Source organism: Phalacrocorax aristotelis, chromosome 1 (genome assembly GCF_949628215.1).
Source record: "Phalacrocorax aristotelis chromosome 1, bGulAri2.1, whole genome shotgun sequence".
In the NCBI taxonomy this organism is placed as follows: domain Eukaryota; kingdom Metazoa; phylum Chordata; class Aves; order Suliformes; family Phalacrocoracidae; genus Phalacrocorax; species Phalacrocorax aristotelis.
In genome coordinates this window covers 31071438-31082372 of record NC_134276.1, presented here as the reverse complement: position 1 = coordinate 31082372, position 10935 = coordinate 31071438, and the positions used below count along the sequence as shown (strand labels likewise).

General features: G+C 45.4%; 1 protein-coding gene across 1 annotated transcript; it reads left to right on the top strand.

Annotated features, from left to right (window-relative positions):
* Window positions 1–8484: 8484 nt before the first annotated feature.
* On the top strand, window positions 8485–10240 carry ARL11 (ARF like GTPase 11). Its single transcript, XM_075081913.1, has one exon. It carries the CDS (start codon window positions 8869–8871, stop codon window positions 9472–9474), a length of 606 nt encoding a protein of 201 aa, XP_074938014.1. The 5' UTR covers window positions 8485–8868; the 3' UTR covers window positions 9475–10240.
* Window positions 10241–10935: the final 695 nt, after the last annotated feature.

The following is a 10935-nucleotide window of genomic DNA, read 5'->3' as shown; positions in this document are numbered from 1 at the left end:
TCGGACTCCTATGAGGTTCCGGGGCGGGGCTGCGTGGCGGACCGGACCCAGCGAGCATCTCCTGGGGGCTGGTTTCGCTCGGTGAGGTCGCGGCAGGGGCAGGCAATGCCGGATGGCAGTTTTCTGTCCTCGCTGGAGGGAAACCGAGGGGGAAATGAGGTGGGGTTGTAACCAGCCCAAGCTTCCCGCCCTGGCCGTAATCGAGCAGAATCTCGCCGGGCTGTGGCATGATCCGTGCTGTAACCAGGCCAGCGCCTGTAACCAGCCGGTTGCCGGAGATAGCGCTGACGGTCTTCTAACACAGTCACATAAAGAATTCTCTCCCTTCAAAGGTTTTTAGCCAGTCGTTAAGTACCAGTTAAAACTCCCCATTGAGATAATCTTGTCTCTTTACAGCTCTCTGCGTTTATAGCTGCAGATCCAAGTAGGAGAGTTGTGGGCAATTTCCCCAAGAAATGGAAGATTGGAGGCCAGCCCTCCCAAGAGGGCTCTTTTGTAACACAGAGTTGTCACCAGGAAATGGCTTCAGCCTTTTTTAAAATTTCCTTGCTTTCCTGGCTGTGAACAGGGTCAGAATGCAGCTGGGGTTTGCAGTGAGTGGGGAGCTGATCAATCTGAAACAAAGCATTAGGGTAGAGCCCACTGGAAGTATCAACCTGTCTTGGGGGGTGGTCAATTTAGGAGAAAGCTGTTTAAGGAAGAAATTAACATTTCAAAAAAGGAAAAAAGAAAAATCGATTTCAGTACCCAAGGAATCAAGTGTGGGTGTGTTGCCTTGAGAGGGAATCAGTCATGCTGAAGAAATTCTGCCCTTGAATATGAGGCGAGGAAGGCACAGCAGTAGGTCCAGGGTAAAAAGAGATTTTCCCTGCCAAGTTCCTGCTTACTGTGCTGTTGAGTGACTTTAGCTGGCATCAGGAAGGCACTGCTGAATAGGTCGTGCAAGTTCTGGAGCAACAAAAAGAAAAGGCATAAATAAAAAGTTACGTGGAAAAGTGTCATCAGAGCCTCCATGGGAAGCCCTAAAAGAGCCAGAAATGGAACATAGACAACATTTATTTTCAGCTTGCGTTTGTGGCTCTGCAAATGAATCAACTGCCAAGAACGACTGCCTTTCCTGACATCGCTAGGAAATGGTGCGAAGGTGGAGCTGTGTAAACAGAACTTTGATCCTACTTAGTACTGTAGAACAGACCTGCTGCTTAGTTACTAAATAGAAACCTAGTCCTTTTAGCAAGTACTGGAACACAAGCCCCCAATCAGGTTTAAGCTTCTTATTACTAGTTATCGCCAATTAGTTTTTACTGTGTGCAGTAAGTCCTTAAACAGTAATTGCAGGCAGTTCATACTGTGTCTGAGCTGAAACAGCTACAAAAATGCTCTGTATGGAGCAGAAGTAATTTCATAGTCTTGCAATTAACTAGTTTCAGTTCTTTTTATTTCAGTTTGGCTTTTTGTAAAAGCCAACAATAACAAAAAGCAACCTTCCACCATCGTTTTTTTTCTAGAAGGAAAAGGGATATGAAACCTTATATCCTTCTTGGGAAAGTTATGCCAGACTGGAAATGTTATGAAAGCATTAAATAGGTCAACCAGGCAAAGCAGTGATACTCAGGGGCAAGTTTTGTAAGATAAAAGGAGTTATTGCTTAAGACATTATACAGACAAGTGTAACTCATTGCTGACCTTAGTGGGTTAGCTCAGATGCTGATCCCTCTCTTTTACACTGATAGTCTCAGCTCACCTCCCTTTTGATAACAGTAGCATGTGACTATGAAGTGCTTTTCTCAACTGACCAAGCTGGGAACAGCTGAGATTCAGAATGGGCAGTCGCATGGCATGGAATTACACCCCAAACCCTAATGCAACCTGAATCAGCAGTTTAGTTTCCTAAGTATGCCATATCAAAACTGGAAATCACAAAGGTGTGCACAGTCATAGAGAAATCCAAGTTTAGGAGAATTTGTAATCATGTCAGTGGCAGATTAAAAAGTGTTCTGTATCTGCAGCTCTAAGTGACCGCAGTGGAGCGATGATGGCAACTGTCAGTGCCTGTTAAAGGATATTAAACAGAGAAAATTCTTCAAAGTGTTTATCTCCTCCTTGTTCAGCTTTATTTTTCCCATCAGTCAGTTCACTGTTTTCATTCAGACTTCAGAGTCCTAGGATACGATGCCAGCTAAATCTGATATGAACACAATCTGGAGCTAAATGTCACTTGCACGGAGCTGGCATCTTATTCCAACACTGTTCCGCAGTCCTCACCATCAGCTTTCTATGGGCGGGAAAGAACGGGTACACAAAATATACATACAGAAAACCTGTTTCAAAGTGATCGGACCGCAAAAGGGTGCCAAAGGCCTGAGGGACTGTGCAGAGGGATGGCCTCCCCTAATCAAAGTAGGAGCTCTGACATCTGCAGTTTGGCAGGAGCCGTTTGATTCCCCTGCAGATAGTCTCTCCACTGAGAAATGTGTGGGATAACAGTGACGCCCCGTGGCCAGCCAGGTAAAATGCAATTTCTGAATTTTTGCAGGTCCTCTTTGCTTTCATCCGTTTTACTAGACAGAAAGGCAGTAAGATCAGGCTGTAGCTTTCATTCTTGTTGATAATTTCTGGTATCTTTTCAGTACATTTCCTTTGTTGTTATAAAAGGTCCTAAACATGTAAGCTAAGATAAAATCCAAACCCAAATGCTCATACAAGACCTTGCATCTAAAACCCCTGAATCTGAGGAGCACTGAGACTGAGACCACTGTTGCTCTGGAACTTGGCAAGTTGTACAAAGTGCATTTTCAGGTCCATGCTTGCGTTGTCATTTTAATTGCATTTCTTCCTGAGGAACTGGAATGAGGGAAGGCCCCTTAAGGGGAACTGGATTTGTATATTGCAAAGCAGAATTTCTTCCAGACTAATCTGGAGAGATGAGCTTCATCAGTGTATGTCCAAGCTGTGGTTTTTACTTCCTGTAGAAGTAACAGATAAAATATTACCTATATTATATACAGTGCAGGTAGGCAGTATGGTTAAGCCTCTGTACGGCTTCCTCTTGATAGCAACTGAAAGAATAGTAAAAAAAAAAAAGGTCCTTGCTTCATGCTTTTATATTCAACAGATGGAGGAACTAGGATACGTGAGAGGAGGGAGTAGAAGCCTTTTTTGGGCACACATATTGATATTTTTGTAAGTGTACCCATTTTTTGCTCTTTTTTTTTCTTTTCAACTAGAAACATTAAGAATGATGGAAGAATTGAGATTAAGGCATATTAAAATAGTCAGAGCTGTATTTTAACTGGTTTCTATGGTGAAAACAGCATGTATGCAGTATGTAGCATAGATTAATGTATGACCTAAATGGGATAGAGACCAACTGTAAGAGGAAGAGCTAATGAATAGTCTCAGAAAAGGGAGTGATGGTGTTAGGCTAGGTAAGGAAGCCAAAGAAGCTCAGTTTTGAACTACCCTGAGGAGACAAAGCTGAGATGTTAGGAGTCAAAGAGAAAGAGATTAGAAGAGAAAGACATAAGAAGAAGGGCCTGGAGTGAGAGTTCCAGTGATATAGACAGAAGAGTACAGAGCATTGCCAGTTTATGTGGGGAAAACTAAAACAATTTGGGTAGCGCTTGAATAAATGAGTCTACGGAGAGGACCTGCATCCTGGTAAAATTCTGAACAGCTTTGGAAATTATAAATTCAGAGGTTGGAGTAACAATGTTTATGAAAAATATTCTAGAGTTGTCTACAAAAGACATAGTAGTTCAAACAGAAATCAAAGCAAGGTAAGTACTTTTCTCATCAGCTGTTGCAACACCTGCCAGCTAAAGTTTAGGTCATACATTCATCTACGCTACATACCGCATACACGCTCTCTCAGAGTGCCTGATGGGCAGGTGCTTAATATCTGCTCTGTGTTCTGTTGTGTGAATCTTGTCACTGTGAACTTTTGGGAGTTGGTCAACAACTTTGAGCAATCACATGTTGTCAAGAGACATCACCACAGGCAGGCTTTTCTAAGGCACGTCAAAACCTGTGGCTGTATCACGTAGCTTTCAGAGTACGCCAAGCCAGCTTTCAAGCCCCTGGGACTCTGTCTCAGGAGGAAGCAGCTTGCCTTCAGCTGCTGGCTCTCACAGCTACCCATCAACCCTGATGGGACAGGCAGCTGCCAGGCCACATGCCAAACGAACCAGAATTTGCCTGTTAGCAGGAGAGCACTGGTTAAGACCATGAGGCTAGTTTCCCAAGGGCACACCAGAAATCAGGGGCAGAACAAGAGGAAGGGACTGGGATACAGAAAAGAAAAAGGCCAAACTTCCCTAAGCCTGAACCATTGCATTTGGCTTCGTTGTGGCTTTAGCTTGGGGTCCCAGATAGGTCAAACCCAGTGATCTCCTGCAGCTCTGCACGGAGCTCTCACAGCCCAAACTCGGAAGAAATCCCCTTCAAGGTAACCGCCAGCAGGTCCTTCAGCTCCCAGCAGGCTTTGCCAACAGTTGCTAGTCAGAACATCCCCTCCATCAGTGGCCCTTCCACCATGATATAGTCAGGAGATCTTGCAGCAAACACTGGCAGGGCTGGGTGAATGGCAGCTGTGGTGGCTTTCCTCAGAGATGCAGGCAAGTCTGGATGGGGAGGTAGACTCTGCCTTCACTGGGCTGGGATCTACTCGTTGCTCCAAGCAGATGCGTTTAGGACAAACACTCACGGTAAGGCCCAGCTCTACTCCTGTTATTCTGATCTCTGCTGAGGATTGTGTCCCCCGGAGCTGCCTTCCAAAGAGGTGACATGGGCTGGACCGAACCCCCACCGCAGCTCCTTCCACTGTTGGGCAGGGACGTGCCCTGTCAGAGGGGTGTGCTAGGGGGGAAGCACCTGTGTCCTGAGCTCCACAACATCACTGTGAGGGATGCTGCATGGAGACACTTCAGGGGTACCCCCAGGGAGGCTGTTAGGGCTGGTGAGGCCCCTCAGTGCCCTGACACGTGGATATTGTGAATATTATTTATGTGAGATTTATGAGGTCATTTAGAAATGACCCATATTATCTACAAAGAAATTCCGTTTGGGATGAAAAAAATATTTATGATGAGAAACTATAGTTTCAGTGAAGGTAATCTTTTGGTTTCAGTGGCAAGGGGGACTTTCACACGCCTCTAATTACGTCTTCGATGCAAAGGTCACTGCATGTCTAACGGAAGAGACAGAGCAGCAGTGGCTGTGCAATGCCTGTGAGGCTGTTAATGGGAAGCATTTTGCACTAATAAAAGGGAAGGATCAATGTGCACTTTGCTTGGAAGTTTCTGCCTTGCTTTACAGGATACTTCTGGTAGTTTAGTAATGTGTAATAAGGCTCACTACCTTCTCAAGAAGCATTTCTGATGGACTCAGCTGCACCTTTGCTACATGATTGACACTGATTTCCAGAAAATTGGTAGAATTAGACTTACCTTCTTCAGAGCTCACCCTGTTTTGGTGTATGGCATCACAGCCTTGAAGACTGTCTCGACAGCCAGCCATGCTAAGAGCATCATGGTCTAACCCTGAGATGATGTGGTCTCCGTAGGGAACCATCAGCTCTTAGCTTGTTCTCCAAAACCTGAGCCTCCTGTCCTAGTGCAGGTCACAGAATCATGGAATTGTATTATGGTTTAGATTGGAAGGGACCTTTAAAGGTCATCTAGTCCAACTCCCAGCCATGGGCAAGGACATCTTCTACTAGATCAGGTTGTTTAAAGCCCTGTCCAACCTTGCCTTGAACACTTCCACGTGGATGTTGACCACAGTGGGTGGTCAGCACATCACATCTCAATGATGGGGCATCCACAGCTTCTCTGGGCAACCTGTGCTGGTGTCTCACCACCCTTATTGTAAAAAATTTCCTCCTTATGTCCAACCTAAATCTACCCTCTTTCAGTTTAAGGTCTCTTTCTTCCTCCTGCCTGCGCCCCATGGAGTGAGTCTGCACCCCATGGCGCAAGGGCAAGATGCTTTGACAGTGAATATAGTGATTGGAATAAAATTCCAGTTTCTGGAATATTTAGGACATGGGGAGGATTGTCCCTATAGTACTAGTCCTGATTATTGCTCTTTGTAATGAATATCTAGGAAACGGGAATGTCTACCTATCAAACAGCAAACAAATTAATTGTCTGAAATTCTGTGAAATTATAGATGGAATTAGCGATCACTGGCTTTGCTCCTCTGAATTCAGAGGCATGAAACACAAGGCAAGAACATTTGTTCTGCCCACGAAAGACGTAGATGTGGTAGGAGCTGTCCTCGTCTCTGACACGGTTTCTGAATTATTTAGCATACGGCCTTTCTGCTCTGGCTACAGACTCACTCAGAGCTCCTCTCATCTGCTTTTACTTTCTTTTCTTTCATTCTTTCTTAATCAGACTTGCAATTGCTCCCATATATTATTTATTGGAAATACTATGCTTTTATAACACAGCTGTGGGCGGAACAGACTCTGTAGGCACAGTTTGTACCCCGTATTTGGAATAATTGGCAGGAAGAAAGAAAATAGGGTGCGGTTCAATACATAGGGTATGAGACATTTAAAAAAAAATTAATGTAGGGTGGCCTCTGTTTGCCCATGGATTACTCTGTTCTGTGCCACAGAAAACCTCAAAGCAATCTTCAGTAAAACTGTACCCTAGTTACATTCCTTATTCTGGCTTTATTTCTTCTTTTTCTTTTCTTTTTTTTTTTTTTTTTTTAACAGAAGCAACCTACTTCTGTAGCATGTTTGGGAGTGATGCAATAAAGACTCCATCACATCATATTTCAAATACTCGATTATTCATCGGGTGGTAGAATCTCTACCCTTGCTTCCTATATTTATATTTTAGTTCACTTAAAATAAATTTCAGTGCTACGAATGTCTGGTCAGATGAAACAGATGTGTACCACAGCCTCCTATCAAGCCTCAGAGAAGATAAGCAGCAGTAAAGGCAGGAGAAACATGAAAAGATCAAGAGAAAATTCACTCAACCTGCTGGTACGTCAAGAAATACCAACTACGCTGATGTTACAGTACAATGCAATACGGGGAGGAAGTTTTTCCCAAAATGGAGAATAAGCAGATTAAGGAGCCAGACAACAATTTAACTTTATTTTTAAAAATTAAGAACTTGGACAAATGGGTAACCCTCAGGCAGCAGCATGCACTGCAGCGTGGGTAACCAGTTCCCTGAAGGATCGGGATCTGCTGCACATTGCAGTTTCTCTTTTTTTTTTATTCCATCGAGAGAGCTTCCTGCCCTTCTTCCATTTATACACTGGTTTCAGATCAGACATGAACATATACTGGTGGAGCAGTTATACTGCTAGATTAACTCTGCAACAACTGCTGTAAATAAGCATTAGCTTTCGAATTAACCTAAAGCCTGACCATAGCAACACATCTTACATATCCACAAGCTCCACAAAGTTCATGGGGGCTCTTGGTGCCAACCAGCTCTGTGGGTTAAGTGTGGGACAGACGTGTATCAGAAATATCTTGCAAAACGTGCTCCGTAGGACCCTTTGCAATCCTATGCAGCCTATCTGGGCTGGATTCCTTGTTTTGTTTTTAATTCATCTTACTTTCTTTAAAAGATGGAAACCTGACACATCTTGCCCCCAGGGTAAGAAGTATGTCCCTGGTTGGCCACTAGTGACCTGGTCACTGACCAGACGGTCCCTTCCACGTGCTGAACTTCATCCCCAGCAATGGAGGCTTACAACGTGGAGGCGTCATGCAGAGATCATTGCTGGGGAAACTGCATCTCCCACAGATACATGGAAGTCCCCAGGGATGCACAGATGAATCACATTTCCTTCTTCATCCTGAAGCAAAGCTGGCTGGAGAGCAGCTCTGAGTTAACACCGTGATTTGAGATTTACAGCCACTTTCAGTTCTGCATGCCTCTAAGCAGCCTTTTAGGAGCAAAACCCAAGCAATAGAGAAGGTAAATACCAGTTTTGCTGGGCCTCTGCCTAGCTGCCATCAGCCACTCTTGCACAAGTGACTCTGGGAGCTGTTTCAGCAGCACATTTTTGCCTCTGGCGAGTAAAGTTCAAGTGGTGCTGTCTTGTTAAAAATTTTTCCCTCCTTTTAAGGGATTTTTTTACTCCCTCAGCCACAGAGGACTGACTTTGCTTCACTTAAAGAAGTTAAAATGTAGTAAATACCTCGATATAAAGAATTTTATAGATTTTCACCGCAGGGAAGGCATTTTGACTAGTCATATTTCAATAAGACATTAAAAATCATGTTAGCGTGCATTTTTTTAAATTGCTGTCATTACCTTCTGTGCAAGAGGAATTACCACAAGACTGGCAGAAAAATTGTCAGGTTTTTTGTTACTCATGTTTAAATCCACTCCCTTGAGCTGTGATTCAGCAAATTCCCAGATTAACTCTCGTCTGAAACCTGGGTTCCTCCTTGTCGTGTCCTGCCGGGGGTGGATTTCCCCTAGAGGAGCCAATGAACAAAAGCTCATTTATTTCTGTATGCGATGAGGAGGAAACTAGCTCCACCATCTCCCCACCTCTTCCTGCAAAATATTGGCTCTCTTTTGCAGTGATCATTTCAGGTCACAAATGAAAATGGAAGTTAGCAGCAGCAGAGCTGGGATATAGAAATTGTTTCCAACAGTGCTCCCTGGCTCTGCTCCACACCTCATAAATAATAGCTCTCACCACATTTTAGCTACGAAGAGAAGCAAAAGCAAGCTGCCTGTGTCTTTCTTCAGCAAACCTAAGGTGCTCTCTTGGAGAGGCAGAACTGAGGACTCCATTATTAACTGACATTATCAAGGAATTAGTATTGCTTTGTTTATTTGGCTGCAGTTTTTTTGCCACGGTTGTGACGGCATTGTGATGGGGAAGCTGATCTCCAAAGGCCAGCGCAAAAGAGATGCTCGAGTTGTCATGCTGGGGCTCGACTTCGCTGGCAAATCCACCCTTCTGTACAAACTGAAGAGCGGCCAGGCTGTGGAGACCTGCCCAACGGTGGGCTTCAACGTGGAGTCTCTACAAACGCCCTGTCACGTATCCTTCACCCTCTGGGACGTCGGTGGACAAGGCAGCTTGCGGGCAAGTTGGCCTGACTACCTGGAGGACACCAGCACCCTCATCTTTGTGCTCGACAGCACAGACACAGCCCGTCTGCCTGAAGCAGCAGCGGTGCTGGAGGAAGTGCTGAGCCACCCCAGCATGGCTGGTGTCCCCATCCTCCTCCTGGCCAACAAGCAGGATGTGCCAGGAGCGCTGGCTCCTGCTGAGCTGGGGGAGAGGCTGCAGTGGGGGCAGCTGGTAGGGCGCCGCTGGGTGCTCCGGGGGTGCAGCGCCCACACTGGCCACGGCCTGCAGGAAGCCCTGGCTGTCCTGGGAGAGCTGCTGAGGGGTCTAGAGCAGCGTCCCCCCTCCCAAGAGCAGCCCTTTGCAGGGCCAGCAGGGCAGAGGCAAGCCCTGGGGCAAACCTGAACCTCGAACGGACCCTTCACACTCATCACTGCCTTCAGGTTTGCTGTGGAGGATCCCAGCCTCCAGGTGCCTCCTAAAATGAGTGGACCTGCGGTTGGCACATGCCATACTGAAAAACACCCAGCCACTCGCCACTGAAACCCACCAGGAAGACCTCAGAGCAAAACTCCCACCATGGAGCATTTTTGGCTCCATCTCTTGGACTCTTGTCACCGGCCACAGCTTGTCCTGCAGTTGCCAGGCTCTGTTCATCCACTATGTGCACGTCCAGTGCTTCAGCAGGGATGCTTTTTGCCAGAACAGTATAAATTATATCAGAGATATGCACAAGGGGCAGAGGGGATTATATTCTTTCCACAGCTCCCAGCCCCGATGCAGCTATCCTGATGGGGTGATCCCCATGGGGGGGTGTTTGTGTCCCATGCTGCTTCTCGCTTAGCTCGACTCACACGTTCATCAGCTGGAAAAGCAGCAGCTGCTAAAAGGGAATGGCTGAACGAAGCAGCATAAACACAGGACTTCAAACAGCTGCCAGCAAATTGGTTTTAAAGCGGTATATACAGGTATAATCTTTGAGCCATGGATGTGAGTCAGGGTTGGATGGCGTAATGCAGTTCAAGGATGCGTATATATTAATCTCTGTATTTCTTGGTTTGGGTCTTTCTTTTCCATTTGTTATTTTTATCAAATACTGATTTCATTAAAATGGTACCTCATTCTCCTTGGATTATATTTAAATAGAAATAAAATCTGATTTCTAGATGCTTGGAAACACGTCTGCATGGCCTGTCAACCTCTAAATATCCTCATGTCTGCCTGAACAGCCAAGACAAAGCCCCATCTCTCAGACTTTCTGAAACTGGATGAGACCACTCTATGGGTGATGACTGGTAACCGTGAGCACCTCTGGGCACAGGCAGGCAGGTAACCAAAGGGGTCTCAACTGCATCTGAGGCAGTCGAAATGCCCCTGGCAGCTCAAGATGGGGCTGGGTCCCTTGTTGCAGTGATGGTCTTTGTCCGATTCTGCTGAACCTACCATTGGAAAGACCTAAAAATACATGCCCAAGGGCTCTCTGTACCCAAAATTCTGTTATTTAGGGTTAAAATTAAGAAATTTCATTGTAGTCCCTACTTCATTATGAAATGAATGAAGGTGGTGGGGGAAGGGGAGCGAAAGGACACAAAATTTTTGGGCAGCAGAAGTCAGCTGCTTTCAAGGAAGAACTTATTCAACCTAGAAACTCCAAGCAGAAACACATGGTGAAATCCACTTCTGTTCATACCAGAGCATTTTACAGTCGTGAAGGAATTCATCATCCAGCTGTTACTGGTGCTGTTATTAGCCTCATTTCATAGAAGGCTGTTACTGGTGCTGATTAGCCTCATTTCATAGAAGGAAGCAGATGGAAAACAAGGTTTAAACAGTCATGAAGAAACAGAATATGGTATTTATAGGAAG

Bases quoted from the DNA above. Each gene is read 5' to 3' on its own strand.
- ARL11 (XM_075081913.1), top strand. From the start codon at position 8,869: ATGGGGAAGCTGATCTCCAAAGGCCAGCGCAAAAGAGATGCTCGAGTT.